The 19,723-nt window shown below is 37.2% G+C and overlaps 1 protein-coding gene across 1 annotated transcript in view; it reads left to right on the top strand.

Moving 5' to 3' along the window:
- The window catches only part of LOC133654110 (protein SON), a 188,093-nt gene that overhangs the window by 131,749 nt on the left and 36,621 nt on the right, over nt 1-19,723 (top strand). The window contains exon 19 of the mRNA XM_062054135.1: nt 12,144-12,245. Coding sequence (XP_061910119.1) covers nt 12,144-12,245 — 102 coding nt within the window. The remainder of the gene's footprint in view (nt 1-12,143; nt 12,246-19,723) is intronic.

Genomic DNA, 19,723 nt, shown 5'->3' with positions numbered 1-19,723 from the left:
ATATTTTTGACCTATACAGTAGTTTACTACCCAACATAACAGGGTGCCAAAATAACAGCACTGTAATATCTGACCATAGCCCGGTCCAATTGAATGTTAGTTTCCCTGAATGCCCAAGGCCGAGTTGCACCTGGCAGCTCGATCCTCTACTCATGTCTAAAGACGCCTATAAAAAGATTATTTCTGACCAACTAGATTATTTCCTAGAACTCAATCAAACTCCAGGAATGAAAATGAATATTATCTCTGAGGCATTTACGGCCAGATCATTTCTTACACCGCATCTAATAAACTTTTTAGATGTGGAAAAGGCATTCGACTGCGTTAAATGGGGGTGCATATTTGCAGTTCTAGAGAAATGCAACTTTGGCTCCTCCTTTTTTTTTTTTTTAATGAATTTATTAATCAATCAACAAAACAATACACAACAATACCACAATAATGCAATCCAATTCCAAAACCAAACCCGTCCCAGCAATGTTAAGAATAACAACAAACAGAGCAATTGAGAGCAATTGAGAATTGAGGACACACAAACATGACACGGAACAATACAAATGTAGTGAAACAAAAATGAACATTATCGACAACAGCATCAATATTTGTAATAATTTCAAAATAGCAGTGATTAAAAAAAACCCTCATTAAAAACATTAATAAAAAATAATTTAAAAATTAGAAATGAACAATAGTGTCACAGTGGCCCACGCCTGCATCACATCTCACAAGCTTGACAACACACTGTGTCCAATATTTTCCACAAATATATAATAAGTCATATTTTGGTTCATTTAATAGTTGAAACAAATTTAAATAATGGATCCCATATTCCAATATATGACTCATTATTATCTAAACTAAATGCAGTTTGTTCTACTGATATCATCTCCATAGCTTGTGTATACCAGTCAGTATGAGTTGGACTATCAACAGCTATCCATTTTTTAAATATTACCCTTTTTGTTATTATGCATATTGAAAGGAAAGCATTTTTACTCTTTGATGACATGTTACTAAATTGATGTAGATCCCCAAGAATACAAGTTTGCAGTGTCATTGGGATGTTTATGTTTAAGGAATGTGATTGCTTCTTTTGTTGTTTTCAACCATAACTCTTTTATTCTCTGACATTCCCACAATAAATGAACAAGAGTTCCCTCAGCTGCCCGACACTTCATACATAACTTGCTATCTACTACACCAATTTTAAACAGCTGGGAAGATGTAAAATACAATCTATTCAATATCTTAAATTGAGTCAGTTTATCTTTAATGCTTCTAAAGGGCTTTTTGGCATTTTTCCAAATATCATTCCATGATATGTGTCTTTCATCTAAAATGCCCAAATCTATCATCCATTTCCGAACACATGCATCATTTGCATTTCTAGTGTGGTGTTCATTTATTATTCCATAAAATAGTTTAATTAATTTCTTAATTGTATCTTGATTAAAAAGTGCATCTTCCAGTTCATGGCTATTTAAAGACATACTTTCAGAGGATATGCATTTATTTACAGCGTGTTTTAAAGAGATAAAATTTAAAAAATGATTTCTGGGTACATTATATTGTTCAACTAAATCATTGAACGGTTTAAAAGAGTTTTTATTAATAATATGATGAGGTTTAGTAATACCTCTGTCTTTCCATGTTGTCCATATAACCACATTTTTATTAATTATGATTTTAGGATTGTACCAAAGCGGTTGATTTACAGATGTCATTGGGTTGATTCCTAGTATTTTCTGGCACAGTTTTAGAATGTTAAAGGTGGCTTCTATTGGGCTCTGCCTCAATTCATTAGGTATGTTTTTAATATAATATAAGCTCCCCACATCAATGTCCAAATTCATTAACATATTTTTTTCTATGTTGATCCAATCTTTATCTGCAGAAGAATGAAATAAGTGGCTTGCTTGTTCACAACCGAAGGAGATATAATTATGTAATAAGTTTGGTAATTGTAGTCCTCCTTTATCTTGTGTACAGACAACCTTAAGTATGAACATCTGGCCTTCTTTCCACACCATATAAAATGTGATATCATTGTATGTATTTTCTTAAACCAACTTGTATTAATTAGGACAGGCATCATTTTCAGTATATAATTAACTGCTGGCAGTATACGCATTTTTACTATGTTCACACGACCCCAAAGTGATATTTGGAGACGTGACCAGCGTTCCATTTTGGATTCTATCTTATTTTTTAAATGTTTAAGATTTAGATCTCTACTTGCATAAAGGTTTGGTGTAATATGTAGTCCTAGGTATATGATTTCTGCCTCTTTCCATTTAATTTTGGAGTTCTGAACTTGTGATTTCTTGCAGTGTTTATTAAGTGGTAATATTTCACATTTGTCCCAATTGACTTTATACCCTGATAAACAGCCATATTCAGTGATGACATTATTGATATAGTGAAGAGATGAGTTAACATGTGACAGGTAGAGAATTATGTCGTCACAATACATCGACAGCTTATTATACTGAGAGCCAATTTTTATACCATGAATATTATTTTCACTTCTTATTTTTGCAGCTAAGGGTTCAATAACCAAATTAAATAATAATCCAGATGCAGGACATCCCTGTTTTACTCCTCTTTTTAACGAAAAAGGTTCTGAAATATGATTATTGGTTTTGACTGATGTCATGGGTCTTGTATAAAGCATCTTAATCCATTGTATAAAATTATCTCCAAATCCAAATTTACGTAATGTGCAAAACATAAATGACCAGTTTATGCGGTCGAATGCCTTCTCCGCATCAACAGTACATACTGCTGTGGGATAAGGGAGACTTCTAGCATAGTAAATAACATTGAACAATTTCCTTGTATTGTCTGAAGATTGTCGACCTACCATGAAGCCAGTTTGGTCAGTATGAATTAATTTTCCTATTACATTTGATAATCGTGTGGCTAATATTTTTGCTAATATTTTATTGTCCATATTGGCTAGGGATAAAGGACGATAATTACTGCAATTCAATGGGTCTTTATCCTTTTTATGTATCAATGAGATATGAGAAAAATTGAAGGTTGGAGAAAACAATTGTTTATTAAAAGAAGATTGGTATATTTGTAATAATAGAGGAGACGAATCTTCACTGAATATTTGATACAATTCTGTATTGTAGCCATCAGGGCCAGGAGATTTATTTTTTGCAAATGAATTTATAGCTTTTTGAATTTCCATTAATTGTATAGGTTCCTCCAGAAATTTTATGTCATGCTCTGATAAGGATGGCAGTTGTATTGCGTCTAAATATGATTGCATAGCTTCTATGCTACAATCTTTCTCAGGCCTATATTAATTTGTATCAAATGTTCTAATCGTTTCATTGATTTGCTTGGAATCAACAGTAATACCACCTTCTGAAAGTTTAATATTAGATATATGATTTCTAGTCATCTGCTTCTTTAATCTTAACGCAAGGAGCTTTCCAGCTTGCTCGCCGTATTCATGAAACTTTAATTTTGCCCTATTAATTTTATATTCAACCTTTTGCTTTATTATATTATCATATTCCATTCTTTGTTTGCAAAGTTTGATCCATGTTTCCTGATTATACTGTTTGGACAATGTGTCCTGCAATTGTTTGACTCCATTCAATAATTCATTTTCTTCAGCATGTTGTTTTTTATTCTTAAAGCTTGCAATCCTAATAAGTTCCCCTCTTACACAACATTTAAGTGCTTCCCATATTGTGGAAATGTCAGAGACAGAATCCTGGTTATTTTTAATAAAATCTGAAATAAATTCTTTAATCCGTAATTTATTTTCCTCACTATCTAATAAAGAAATATTAATTTTCTATTGTTTGAATTGGAAAGCGACAGGAGGAAAGCTTACGTCGATTTGAATTGGACTATGATCAGAAATAATTATTGGGTGAATTTTAGCCTGCACGTTTTCTACAATTGCCTTAGGAACAAAGAACATATCAATTCTTGAAAATGACTGATGTCTGTTTGAATAAAAAGTGAAATCCTTCTCATATGGATTTAAGGTTCTCCAAATATCTATTAGGTTAAGAGTTTGCATTATTTTCAGAAGAGAAAAAACAGATTTCTTGGGTTTAACGATCTTACCAGTTTTATCAATATTTGGATTTATTGTTTAATTTAGATCTCCACCCATAATAATATCAGAATCAACATAATCTGCCAATTTGAGCTCCATGTCACCAAAGAAAGAAGGTTTATCATCATTGGGTGCATATAAGTTTACCAGTGTGATTTTGTTATTATCTATATGGCAGTTAATAAACATATATCTACCCTCTGGATCTAAAAATACACTATTTATAATATAGTTAATCTTTTTGTTAAACATTATAGCAACACCAGATCTCCTCCTTTCAAATATGTATTCAGACATTGTCTCTTCTCCCTTATGGCGGCAGTGTGTACAAACAATGTTGTCTCAGACTTTTTTGACCTGTTCAGGGTTTGCAGACAAGGATGTATGTAGCCTCTCTCTCGATCTATTTAATTTGGCCATCGAACCGCTAGCGATAGCTGTAAGAATAGATAATGAAGTCATGGGGATTTCTAGGCAAGTCACAACACATATGGTCTCTTTATATGCGGACGATCTGCTAACCCGTCTAAATTAACCAAATTTTTGCCCAAGTTGCTCAAAATACTGGACAACGTTGGACAATTATCGGAAATGAATTGAATTATTTGAAAAGTTTATTGTTCCCAAGTAATAACACTGATTGTGACTCTTCAATGTTCCCCTTTAACTTAGGGAATGACATATTTAGATTTGTATTCATAAATGTCACCCGCACAGTGGCAGGACTATGCGCTCACAATTTCGATACGCTGTTAGAACAAACATCACAGGACTTTAAAAAGTAGGCGACATTACTGATCTCTCTCGCAGGATGAATAAAAAGATCAAAATGTCTGGGAAGGAAAGCAGGTGGTCTTGGGCTACCCAATTTTAAGTTATTCTATTGGGCAGCAAACATTGCCAAATTAACATTTGTAATATGCATATGAGAGTGGGGATTCTGAGGAAAAAACAGAGTTAAAATCTAACTGAATGCCTCTGTTGACATGGTTAACATGGTGCCTCGATCACGGAAGTAATGTAGTAAATGCAGCTCTTGACATACTGAGGCGGTGAGCTGCTGCATCACTTCTAAGATGATATGCTAGATTATAAATCAGGACTTGCACCTGCATGGTAGAAGATTGTGGCCATAAACTGAGAAGTTATTCAACTTTGAAATTCAACCTAGACCCGAAGACAACGCTAGGAATACTCGGCATGATGCACGTTTGCTCCGTATATTTTTTTACCTGAGGAGTGAGTATTATGATAAATTAATCATCCAAACAGGGAACACAAGTATTGTGCTGAAAAATATAAACCGCCCATTAATCGACATCCCTGTGAGAGCAGACAATGTACAGTCAGTGATTGTTTATAATTTTTTTAATAGTTGGTATTTCTTCTTCAGCACTTAGCAATACTGCTACATGATGTAATGTTTCACTGTTTAGGACCCAGTTTCAAAAATTGTAGCTCATTTTCCGTATATTTAGGCTAAAAAAATCTAAGGTTCTAGATCATCATTTGTCCCAAAATAGTCGTCGTTGGCTCAAATTAAGTCTGCTGTAATTAGTAGTACTTAGAGGTAGGGAACAATTATTAATTCCCGATGCCATGATTAGAATGTGGGCGATTCATGATTTGATGGACAAATGTCCAAACATTGATCATTTCCATCCATCCATTTCGCGGGTCACGGGGGGTGCTGGAGCCTATCCCTGCTGCACTCGGGCGAAAGGCGAGGTACAACACAGATATTTACATATGTTAAATAAAGTAATACACACTGATGATTTATCTGACCATGATCACACACCCTCTTCTTCTTTTCATGTTTCTGAAATAACTATATATGGATAGTTCTGATAGTGAATTCTCCTCTGAAATAGAGGAGAATGAAGATTTGATAAACTCCCACAATTTGGAATCGATCAGTTTCTCAGACCACATCAACTACAAATCACAAAGATTTATGTGCGAAATGGATCCAGATAGAAATGCTCCTCAAAACACCAACAATGATTGTTTATATTATACTGACGTCACATTTGATAAAACATTTATGCAAGATTATAACATAGCTCTAGTACATTTTAATAGCAGGAGTCTATACTCTCATTTTGATGATATCCAGGACTATTTGAATAAATTCAAATCTCCATTTAATATTATAGGTATTTCAGAACCATGGATGAATGAGAATACAAGTAATGAGTTTGAATTAAATGGGTATGAAATGTTTTGCACCAACCGTAAAAATAAGAGAGGAGAAGGTGTGGCTCTGTATGTGGACAAAAATATCAGCTGTAGTATTGTAAATGATATGTGTTTAGCTGTTGAGGAACTCTTCGAATGCGTCACTGTGGAATTATCATTTTCAAATAGGAAATACATTATTGTAAGCTGCGTTTATAGGACACCAGGATCCGACATGAAAATATTTAATGAATGGATGGAAAAATTATTTAAGAGAAACAAAAAATATATAGTATGTGGTGACTTTAATATCAATCTTTTGAATCCTAATAAACACAAACACACAGCAGACTTTATTGACACCATGTTCTCCATGGGCTTATTCCCACTGATCACACGACCCACAAGAATCACAACACACAGCACCACACTTATTGACAACATATTTTGTAACATAGTAGATCAGACTGTAACTGGAGGCTTGTTAGTGAGTGGCGTCAGTGTTCATGGTGTTCAATCTTAACTGCAAAACATCCAAACCTGTAAATAGTGAATATTATCGAAGAGCCACAACAGAACGATCAATAACAGCACTTAAGAATGATTTAGCGAAACAAAACTGGGATTCTGTTTCTCAAACGTCAGATATAAATGCAGCTTATAAATTATTTCATGACATTTTTTTCTCACTTTATGATACACGCTGCCCCATCAAAAAATGCACTATAACTAACTCCACAAAAACTCCATGGATAACCAAAGGGCTTGCAAACGCTTGCAAAAAGAAAAACTATTTATATAAGACTTTTTTTAGGCATCAATCCATAGAAACAGAACAAAAGTACAAAACATATAAAAATAAATTAACCAGCATATTAAGAGCAAGCGGAAAATAATACACTACCAAACTGTTAATCTAAAAGAAAAATTATATAAAGGGAATTTGGAGGGTATTAAATACAATTATTGGGCATGGTTCAAACAGTCCTTGTTATCCAGAGTTTTTTGTTGAGAACGACCAACTCATAAGTGACACGAAGATGATTGCTGATGGCTTCAATATGTTTTTTGTTAAAGTTGGGCCTGAGCTGGCAAAAAAAATCCCAATTAATGATGAACAGCCCACGGAACTTATTGAAAAAAATCCCTTCTCGATGTTCCTTACTCCGACTGTCGAAAAGGAAGTCTTAGAGATTATTCAGAAAAGCAAGAACAAAACATCACGTGACATTTATGACCTCGACATGAGGACAGTCCGCAACATAGCGGAAGAAATCATCAGACCATTCACACACAACAGCAATTTATCTTTTCAACTTGGACAATTTCCTTCACAAATGAAACTCTCAAAAGTCATCCCCATCTTCAAATCTGGAGACAAACACCACTTCACAAATTACCGGCCCGTCTCCCTTCTGCCACAGTTGTCAAAAATATTGGAAAAATTATTTGATAATAGAATTCGTGGCTTCATTGAAAAGCACAAATTATTATCTGATGGTCATATGGGTTCCGACAAAATAGGTCAACTTCATTAGCTTTAAGTGATCTAATAGAGAACATTACTAATGGTATCGAGAAAAACAAATTTGTTATAGGAATCTTTATTGACTTGCAAAAGGCTTTCGATACCATTGACCACCAGATTTTGGTAAATAAACTGGAAAACTATGGCATAAGGGGAGTGGCAGGGAAATGGCTGAAGAGCTACTTGAATGAGAGACAGCAGATTGTTCAGATCGATCAACATCAATCTACACTCATGAACATAACCTGTGGAGTCCCCCAGGGGTCGATACTAGGAACCACACTATTTATAATGTATATCAATGAAATATGTAATGTATCAACACTGCTGAAGTTCATCCTCTTTGCTGACGATACAACCATTACATGTGCAGGTGACGACATGAAGCAACTTCTGGCCTCTGTAACTGAGGAGATGATCAAGTTAAAAACTTGGTTTAATACCAACAAATTGTCTCTGAATTTAAAAAAGACCAAAATCATGCTCTTTAGCAATCGCAAAAGTAATATACCCATCAGGATTGTTATTGATGATACACCAATAGAATATGTTCAACAAAATTCATTTTTAGGAGTGGTAATAGATGAAAATATATCATGGAAGCCTCATATAAGTTACCTGAGGATAAAAGTTGCTAAATGTGTTGGAATGATGAGGAGATCATGTCATTTATTGAATAACAATGCTCTACTGTTATTGTATCATTCATTTATTATGTCATATTTAAACTATTGTGTTGAAGTCTGGGGAAATTGTTATAAATCTCATCTACAGCCTTTAGTCACTCTGCAGAAAAAGGCCATTAGGATTGTGTCCAATGTTCACTACAGACATCATACAAATACACTATTCATGGAGTTAAAGCAACTTAAACTGCACGATGTAATCAACTTTAAAACTGCTCAAATTATGTTTAGGGCATCCCAAAACTCTCTACCATCCAATATACAGAACCTATTCCAGGATAGAGGTGCTCACCATAGTTACAGTCTAAGAGGAAACAAATTATATTTTCCTAAATTTAGAACAACTTTAAAATCAATGTGCATTTCAGTGCGTGGAGTCAGTCTGTGGAACAACTTAGAGGACGAGTTAAAAACCTGTTCTAACATGATTACATTTAAAAGACTGTTTAAAAGAGAAGTAATGTAGAGGTACGAGGAGGAAAGAGAGTGATGCCCTTAGCACAGAGCGATGAGAGAGAGGTGTATGGTCAGAGAGTGTTTGGGTCTGTGTGTGTGTGTGTGTGTGTGTGTGTGTGTGTGTGTGTGTGTGTGTGTGTGTGTGTGTGTGTGTGTGTGTGTGTGTGTGTGTGTGTGTGTGTGTGTGTGTGTGTGTGTGTGTGTGTGTGTGTGTGTACAGTATATATATATATATATATATATATATATATATATATATATATATATATATATATATATATATATATATATATATATATATATATATATATATATATATATATATATACACACACTACCGTTCAAAAGTTTGGGGTCACCCAAACAATTTTGTGGAATAGCCTTCATTTCTAAGAACAAGAATAGACTGTCGAGTTTCAGATGAAAGTTCTCTTTTTCTGGCCATTTTGAGCGTTTAATTGACCCCACAAATGTGATGCTCCAGAAACTCAATCTGCTCAAAGGAAGGTCAGTTTTGTAGCTTCTGTAACAAGCTATACTGTTTTCAGATGTGTTAACATGATTGCACAAGGGTTTTCTAATCATCAATTAGCCTTCTGAGCCAATGAGCAAACACATTGTACCATTAGAACACTGGAGTGATAGTTTCTGGAAATGGGCCTCTATACACCTATGTAGATATTGCACCAAAAACCAGACATTTGCAGCTAGAATAGTCATTTACCACATTGTATAGAGTGTATTTCTTTAAAGTTAAGACTAGTTTAAAGTTATCTTCATTGAAAAGTACAGTGCTTTTCTTTAAAAAATAAGGACATTTCAATGTGACCCCAAACTTTTGAACGGTAGTGTATATATATACTGTATATATTTATATGTCCAAGAGGGACAAGCGGTAGACAATGGATGGATGGATGGATGTTGGCATGTATTTGCAACATTTGTTTTACATAAATAATAGCATAAACCTGCATTCTAGTCCTTCAGATAAAAGCCACACTTTTGTATATTGCTCAAATGCTTCAGTGCACTGACACACGCATTCATATTTTTGTAACCACATCCACACAGCTCTTATGTCACTACAATCATTGTTCTTATTACACATACTGTGAGTTGTTGGCAAATTCCAAGCAACTACACTTCTAATATGAATATATGGTACTCTGATCTTATCTTGTGGTTTTTGAGTCAAAATATACCTAATTGGATGTACACTTATTTCAAAGGGAAATGCTTGGATTCATTTGTTTTTTCATAGAAAAATCATGATAAAATAACAGGTTTACAGTATAGGTTATAAAGGGAGTCAATAGGGGACAAAATAGTCATTGGGCCTATAACATATACTAACTGTAATGCTCATGATAAAAATATGTTGTGCAAATAACATATTTTGAGAATTCCTGTGGCCATATTTTATCCTGCTCACTTTTAAAATTAAAATTATGTTGCATGATTTCATCCTAAACGGCAAAAAAAGGACCGGAAAAGGTCCTGGGTCACCCAGAGGATTAATATTATGTGTTAGCTGGGTTAGCGCTGACACACATGGACGAGTGAGGAGGAAAAGATAGGCTATGACAGCCACGGCGCTAAGCTAGTTTGAATGTGAAGTAGTGAAACAAGAAAAGAAACACAAGGCTAAAAGGAACCACATTACAGTAGAAAGTGACCAGCTAAGAAGAGGAAATTAGCAACTAGATTAATACATCTGGAGAGACAATAATATCCACACAGTACAGCCGCTAGCTACAGCTTCAAGCATTTGGCTTTGTTCTGAGAAGTAATTGGGAAGTGTGTTGTGGGGGTGAAAAGTTGTGCGAGTTTCCGCGGGTATACAAAGACAGAGATTTAGTTTGTTGTAGTGGTGCGCTGTATTTTGTGAATAAAAGAGACACTGGGAATATGTCTGAACCTTCATTCCTTGAAATGTTATAATATGATGAAACAGATAGATGACAAGCCGCAAATGTATGATGACTAGGGCCAAAGTGTCTGAACATTCTGTATTTTTAGAAGACACAAAAATATATTTTATAAAGGATGCCTTTGCCAAGTGGGGACTTTTTATATTTGTTCACTTAGCAGGCTACTGCTGTTCTCACATATCTAGTTTTACATATTTGTATTTGCTGTGGGCACTAATTAAAAAATCGGAAATGACGCAATACTGCATACACAGTATCTAAAGGATGTAAGCGGTAGAATATGGATTGATGGATGGATTAAACATATTAATAATAAATAAAGGTAAAATGTATAATACATAATAATAGTATACATTATATTAACAATATGTATTATAATACATATAAATAATGTCCAAATGTAAATAATCGATTTATATTTGAATCGTAGCCCCTGAATCGTGAGGTGCCCAAAGATTCCTACGTCTAGAAGTTGTTGTTGATGGCAATAGTGAACGTTGCTTTGCGCTTTTTGAAATAAAAATTAAAAAGTTCAGAGAATGCTTAAAATGACCAAAATACGGTAAATGTTACCTCGTATTTTGAATGTACCTGTTACTACATTACATGTATACTTACAGCATGTATATAAAACATTGTTGGAAGTTTTTTGGATGTTTTTAGAAGGCGTATAGGTGTAATATATATGGAATGCCCATTACCTGCATTGTTAGCTGCTTCTTACTAGTGTTTTTTACCATTTATAATGAACAAAATAGAGAAAGACGTGTGTTCTTTTCTCACACAGGGATTGTGAATGATAGGTAAAATTAAAAAGTGCAGCTACCCTTTTGGGGTTGCTCCACCCAAAGTGCACATATTGGCTAGAGGCGCACAGGGAGGGGAGAATGATCTGTGGCCAGAATCTGCGCAATTGCATACCTTTTTCATTTAGGAACATGGGAGAATAGGGCCCAAAGTTTTTAAAAACACCTGACTTAAACATAAGAGGGTGTCCAGGCTTTGTATTCTCCTCGGCACTACAGCTAGCCATGACTACCTCTAACCAAAGGCTGTTTTGGCCTCCTAAATCTACTCTTCTGTGCTAAATCTGTCACAGTTTTGTCTGCTTTTAGGGACACTACCTGTTAGTGGAAGTGCATAGCAATGGAAAATGTACACTTGTTGTTCCTCACTTGTAATGTGTATCTTGTGGGAATGGATGTTCCATACTGAAAATTGGAAATGAGAATACATGTACCCTTACACGCCTCAATGCAATGTGTATTTAACAGGTCACAGTGAATGGTGTGGACTACCAGCCCCAGACAGCAAGCCCAAACAAGAAACATGCCAAGGCAATGGCAGCAACCGTGGCACTGCAGGCTCTTGGAGAGGTATTGAGTCCAAATCCACTGAACAAAAATATAAACGCAACACTTTTGTTTTTGCTTAAACTTTTACTTAATACACAAACAACATATTCCTCTCAAATATTGTTCACAAATATGTCTAAATCTGTGTTAGTGGGCGCTAGTTCTTTGCCAAGATAATCCATCCCACTTCACAGGTGTGACATATCAAGATGCTGATTTAACAGCATGATTATTGCACAGGTGTGCCTTAGGCTGTCCACAATAAAAGGCCACACTGAAATGTGCAGTTTTATCACACTGCACAATGTCGCACGTTTAGAGGAATGTCCACCAGAGCTTCTGCCTGTGAATTGAGTGCTCATTTCTCTACCATTAGTCCTCTCCAAAGGCGTTTCAGAGAATTTGGCAGTACATCCAACCAGCCTTACAAATTCAGACCACATGTAACCACATCCAGCTGGTGCGCCTCCATGATCGTCTGAGAGCAGCCACCTGGACAACTGCTGCAACAATTGTTTTGCATCATCAAAACATTTCTGCACAAACTGTGAGAAACCGCCTCAGAAGCCCATCTGCATGCTCGTCGTCCTCATCGGGATCTCGACCTGACTGCAGTTCGTCTTCTTAACCGACTTGAGTGGGCAAGTGCTCACATTCGATGGCGTCTGGCACTTTGGAGAGGTGTTCGCCTCACAGATAATTCACGGTTTTCACTGTTCAGCGTGTGTGGTGTCGTGTGGGAGAGCGGTTTGCTGATGTCAACGTGAATCGAGTGGCCCAAGGTCGGGGTGAGTTGATGGTATGGGCAGGCGTATGTTATGGACAATGAACGCAAGTGCATTTTATTGATGGCATTTTGAATGCACAGAGATACCGAGAGGAAATTCTGAGGCCCATTGTTGTGCCATTCACCCAAGACCATCACTTCATGTTGCAACATGACAATGCATGGCACCATGTTGCAAGGATCTGTACACAATTTCTGGAAGCTAAAGTGAAGTGAAGTGAAGTGAATTACATTTATATAGCGCTTTTTCTCAAGTGACTCAAAGCGCTTTACATAGTGAAACCCAATATCTAAGTTACATTCAAACCAGTGTGGGTGGCACTGGGAGCAGGTGGGTAAAGTGTCTTGCCCAAGGACACAACGGCAGTGACTAGGATGGCGGAAGCGGGGATCGAACCTGCAACCCTCAAGTTGCTGGCACGGCCGCTCTACCAACCGAGCTATGCTAAAAACATCCTAGTTCTTGCATGGCCAGCATAGTCACCCGACATATCACTCATTGAGCATGTTTGGGATGCTGTGGATCGGCGTATAACAGTGTGTTCCAGTTCCTGCCAATAGCCATTGGGCAGCCCAAGGCACACCTGTGAAATAATCATGCTGTTTAATCAGCATCTTTTTTTATTTAGGATTTATTTAGGATTTTCAATTTTTTTCAACACATAAACAGCAGTATACATTGAAATGTTGGCAATGCAAATGTCCACAAAACACCACAGGAGACACATTTCAATAAGACTGAACTTAACAGTCAGTGGCGGAAAAAAAAAAAAGTATATATAAAGCATACACACACCCACGTACACAAATACAGTAAAGTGTTATGAAAAAATAAAACCAAGGATATAGATAGATTGATAGATAGTACTTTATTGATTCCTTCAGGAGAGTTCCCTCAGGAATATATGCATATACACTACCGTTCAAAAGTTTGAGGTCACATTGAAATGTCCTTATTTTTGAAGGAAAAGCACTGTACTTTTCAATGAAGATAACTTTAAACTAGTCTTAACTTTAAAGAAATACACTCTATACATTGCTAATGTGGTAAATGACTATTCTAGCTGCAAATGTCTGGTTTTTGGTGCAATATTTACATAGGTGTATAGAGGCCCATTTCCAGCAACTATCACTCCAGTGTTCTAATGGTACAATGTGTTTGCTCATTGGCTCAGAAGGCTAATTGATGATTAGAAAAGCCTTGTGCAATCATGTTCACACATCTGAAAACAGTTTAGCTCGTTACAGAAGCTACATAACTGACCTTCCTTTGAGCAGATTGAGTTTTTGGAGCATCACACTTGTGGGGTCAATTAAACACTCAAAATGGCCAGAAAAAGAGAACTTTCATCTGAAACTCGACAGTCTATTCTTGTTCTTAGAAATGAAGGCTATTCCACATAATTGTTTGGGTGACCCCAAACTTTTGAACGGTAGTGTATGTATACGAACATACACACACACACACATACATGAAACCGCCCCACCCCAAAAAAAAATTTTAAAAAATAAAATACCGTATTTTCCGCACTATAAGGCACACCTAAAAACCTCCAATTTTCTCAAAAGCTAACAGTGCGTTGGCTGCGATGGTGGGGGAGGATGCCGGACAGACCTGGCAGGCCCAAACGCATTGTGAGGGTCTGCCGGGAACGTCTGGCAGAGTCTCTTGTCAGAGAGCGCTTCAATTCCCACCTCCAGAAGAACTTTGAACATGTCACGAGGGAGATGCTGGACATTGTTCCGAGTGGACCATGTTCCGTACCTCTATTGTCGAGGCGGCTGATTGGAGCTGTGGCCGCAAGGTAGTTGGTGCCTGTCGTGGCGGTAATCCTAGAACCCGATGGTGGACACCGGTGGTGAGGGATGCTGTCAAGCTGAAGAAGGAGTCCTATCGGGTTCTTTTGGCTCATAGGACTCCGGAGGCAGCAGACAGGTACCAACAGGCCAAGCGGTGTGCAGCTTCAGCGGTCGCAGAGGCAAAAACTCGGACATGGGAGGAGTTCGGGGAAGCCATGGAAAGCGACTTCCGGACGGCTTCGAAGCGATTCCGGACCATCATCCGCCGCCTCAGGAAGGGGAAGCAGTGCACTGTCAACACCGTGTATGGTGCGGATGGTGTTCTGCTGACCTCGACTGCGTATGTTGTGGATCGGTGGAGGGAATACTTTGAAGACCTCCTCAATCCCACCAACACGTCTTCCTATGAGGAAGCAGTACCTGGGGAATCTGTGGTGGGATCTCCTATTTCAGGGGCTGAGGTTGCTGAGGTAGTTAAAAAGCTCCTCGGTGATAAGGATGAGACCCACCCGGAGTTCCTTAAGGCTCTGGATGCTGTGGGGCTGTCTTGGTTGACAAGACTCTGCAGCATCGCATGGACATCGGGGGCGGTACCTCTGGATTGGCAGACCGGGGTGGTGGTTCCTCTCTTTAAGAAGGGGAACCAGAGGGTGTGTTCCAACTATTGTGGGATCACACTCCTCAGCCTTCCTGGTAAGGTTTATTCAGGTGTACTGGAGAGGAGGCTACGCCGGATAGTCAAACCTCGGATTCAGGAGGAACAGTGTGGTTTTCGTCCTGGTCGTGGAACTATGGACCAGCTCTATACTCTCGGCAGGGTCCTTGAGGGTGCATGGGAATTTGCCCAACCAGTCTACATGTGCTTTGTGGACTTGGAGAAGGCATTCGACCGTGTCCCTCGGGAAGTCCTGAGGGGAGTGCTCAGAGAGTATGGGGTATCGGACTGTCTGATTGTGGCGGTCCGCTCCCTGTATGATCAGTGTCAGAGCTTGGTCCGCATTGCCGGCAGTAAGTCTGACACGTTTCCAGTGAGGGTTGGACTACGCCAAAGCTTCCCTTCCCTTTGTCACCGATTCTGTTCATAAAGATACTGAAATTCCACGACATAGTGAATTTGCAAACAGCTAAAATTATACACGAAGCAAACTATAACCTGCTACCCAATAATATACAACAATTCTTCTCAAAAAAAGAGGAGACATATACGTACAACACTTAAGACCTTCAGTATATCAGTATGTGGAATTAAATTATGGAATGGATTAAGCAAAGCAATCAAACAATGTACTAATATGATCCACTTCAAGAAACTCTTCAAACTTAAAGTGTTTACAAAGTACAAAGAAGAAGAACCATGATAAACATTCTGAATTTAATTCATCCATTCTTTCACTCTCAAAATAATCTTACTTATCTCATCATATGAAGTGTAACTTACTTCACAAATTATTATTTATTTATTTATTTTTATTGTGATTACTTATGGAGTATATGATGGATAAATTGAGAACAGGAAGTGAACAAAAGTTTTAGCAACTGTTATGTAAAAGAAAAGGGGTAGGATTAAATAAGCTCTGCTTCTTCCTACTCCTTTTCGAACATGTTGAAAAGAGAAACTGGAAATTGTGATGTATCATGTTGTCTGCTTGCATGTTCGAAATAAACTCAAACTCAACTCAACTCAACTAAAATTTGAGCGTGTTCTTAATAATGCTGCTGCTGCCTCCTCAGATGCCATGATATCGAACTCTGCTTTTTTAGTGAGTAATTCTTTAAGTAGACCAGCATCAGGTGATATTGCACATTTATCCTGCAACTCTGTGATACTTGTTGATAGATGCCCTCTCTTTTCATTAGCAATCTTTCTCTTGTAGGCAGAATAAGAAATTACCTGCCTACGAAGATAAGCCTTGCATGCCTCCCAAATTGTTGATGCAGACACCTCTTCATTCACGTTGGTTAAGATGAACAAGTCAATACTGTTTTCTAATAGACGTAATAAAATCTGACTCACAGAGCAAAAGGGTACTGAAGTGCTAGGGAGAGCGTGACATTGGCCTGCCTGGAAGGGAGATGTTGACAACAACCGTTGCATGATCAGAAATAACTATTGGACCATAAGAACAAGAGCAGACAGAAGGTGTTAGTCTATTGTCAATGAAAAATAAGTCTATTCGAGAGAAAGTACCGTGTACCGGAGATTTGATTTTGATTTTTATTAAGGATCTCCATTAGCTGGTTGCCTCAACAACCCACTAGTCTTCCTTGGGTCTACAATTCAATACAATTACAAGTAAAAGCATATAATTATAACTACACAATACAGAAAAAAATAAAAGCATCAATACAAAAACAAGCAAACAATTAACAGTCACAGAATAATAATTACCATATAAATATAACTACACAATATAAAACCAAACAAATCATCAACGAGCAAACTAATTTAAAGACTCAGATAAAATATTACTCTCTTTTTAAAAACCTGTTTACTTTCAATGCTGGTGAGAATTTGAGGCAGGTTATTCCAGAGCGATAAAGATCTATACATAAAAGATTTCCGCAAAGCATTCTTCCTGGGACGAGGGAGTACAAAATGCCCCTCACTGGACGCCCTGGTATTGTGATTATGTATAGTGCTACTGTGAACTATTTGGGCCATGAGAAAAGCAGGAGTTTTACTACCGGTTACTTATTTGAACAATATAAGAGTATTAGCTGACAACCTGTTCTGCACTGTTAGCCAAGAAAAAGAAGCATGCATTTGGTTCACATTGGTTCTTAGTAAACAAACAAGAACCAGCCTTGCTGCCCTATTCTGGACAATCTGAAGCTTACTGATCTCACCACTTGCAGCAGACGCCCAGACTGTAGAACAATAGTCAAGATGACACAAGACTAAACTCTTAACAATTTGACAAAGAAGAGGTGGATCAACAAAAGCAGCACATTTCCTGGAAATACCAACAGCCCTTCCCATCTTTGTAACTATATCACTGATATGATTTGACCAGGATAGAGTGCAGTCCAGCATCACTCCAAGGAGCTTGGCACTTCTGACCTGTTGAACTATTGAAATACCTAGCCTCAGATCCAACTTTGGGTCACAAGATAACCCTTGCCTCGTCCCCAATATAATACTTTTTGTTTTTGAGATGTTAAGGACAAGTCTGTTACATACTGTCCAGTCATGCACAGCTTTTAGTTCCTCACTCAATACTACATTAAGTACACTGCATGATGGTGCAGCATGATATAAGGTTGCATCATCAGCATAAAGAACCAATCTTGCACGCCCGGTAGCCCAAGGTAAATCATTGGTGAATATAGAAAAAAGTAAAGGTCCTAGGCAACTTTCCTGTGGAACACCACAATCCAAACTTCTGCTATTAGACAAGCTGCCATTAAGATACACCTGTTGTGATCTTGAGGACAAATAACTCTGTATCCACATTAAAGCCGAAGTATTAAAACCATAACATTTAAGTTTCTCAATTAAAAGAGAGTGGTCAATCACGTCAAATGCAGCACTAAAATCTAACAGCACAGCTCCAACCAACATAGAATTATCTATAACATTAAGCCAATCGTCCGTCATTTGTATAAGAGCAGTGGACGTAGAGTGGCCCGTTCTATATGCATGTTGAGAATCAGTTGCTAGCCCATTTGATTGAAAGTAAGCTTGAATTTGTGCATACACACATTTCTCCAGTATTTTACATAACCCAGGTAGGATGCTTATTGGTCTAGAATTGTCCTCATTGAAAGCCAATTTGGTATCCTTATGTAGAGGAGTAACCTTAGCCACCTTCCATATCTTTGGACACAGGCCCACTTGTAAACATTTATTAAAAATATGACAAACAGGCACTGATATGATACCAGCAGTCATTTTTTAGTAATTTACTATCCAGGTTGTCTACACCAGCTACTTTGTTGTCCGGAAGAGAGTGTAGTAACCTCTCAACCTCACTGACTTCAACCTGATGAAAATTGAATTCACAGTCCTTATTATCCATTATAATATTCCTAATGACGTCAGTTGATTTGTTGTTATTTGATATATGCATACCATGCCTTAATTGAGATACCTTGTTGACATAATAGTTATTAAAATGATTTGCAATGTCACATGGCTTAGTGAGTACCAACCCATTTGATTCCACAAAACGTGTACAGACATTGTTCTTTCTACCCATGATTTCATTCAAAACTTTCCATAAGTTTTTGCTATCATATCTCACATCATATAACCTCTGTTTGTAATATTCCCTTTTTTTCAGTTTTTTTAACTTTGTGACCTGGTTTCTTAAGGAACAGTACTTATGCCTGTCATCAATTAAACCTGAGTTGACGGAGGCTTTTTTTAGCCATGTCTCTTTCTGTCATTAAACTTCTAAGTCCATTATCAATCAATGGGGCAGACTTAGTTTTGACTGAAAACTGTTTCAAAGGGGCATGCTTGTCCACAACACTCATGTACATTAACATAAATAAGTCCAGTGCAGAACTCAGGGTCTTCCTCACTGCACACCTCGTTCCAATTTAAACAGGATATATCACCAATAAAACATTCTTCATCAAATCTCTTATAAGACCTTGTAAAAATAATTTTCGCTTTAGGTTTAGGAACCCTTGTCTTTCTAGTGACAGCTATTATATTGTGGTCAGTAAAACCTACAGGAACCGAGACTGCTTTGGAGCATTGGTCCGGAACATTTGTATAAATAATCAATGCATGTAGCTAAAATAATACCATCACTATTACTACCGATTTGTGTGGGAGGGGCAACCATTTGGGACAGATTGCAAGCATTTAAAATGGATAGTAACTTATTTTTGTTTGTACACCCCTGTCCCAGCCAGTCAACATTCATATCACCCAGTAAATAGATTTCTCTATTCTCATCCT

Source organism: Entelurus aequoreus, linkage group LG07 (assembly GCF_033978785.1).
Source record: "Entelurus aequoreus isolate RoL-2023_Sb linkage group LG07, RoL_Eaeq_v1.1, whole genome shotgun sequence".
In the NCBI taxonomy this organism is placed as follows: Eukaryota; Metazoa; Chordata; class Actinopteri; order Syngnathiformes; family Syngnathidae; genus Entelurus; species Entelurus aequoreus.
The sequence above is the reverse complement of the archived record's forward strand: the minus strand, read 5'-3'. Positions and strand labels throughout refer to the sequence as shown.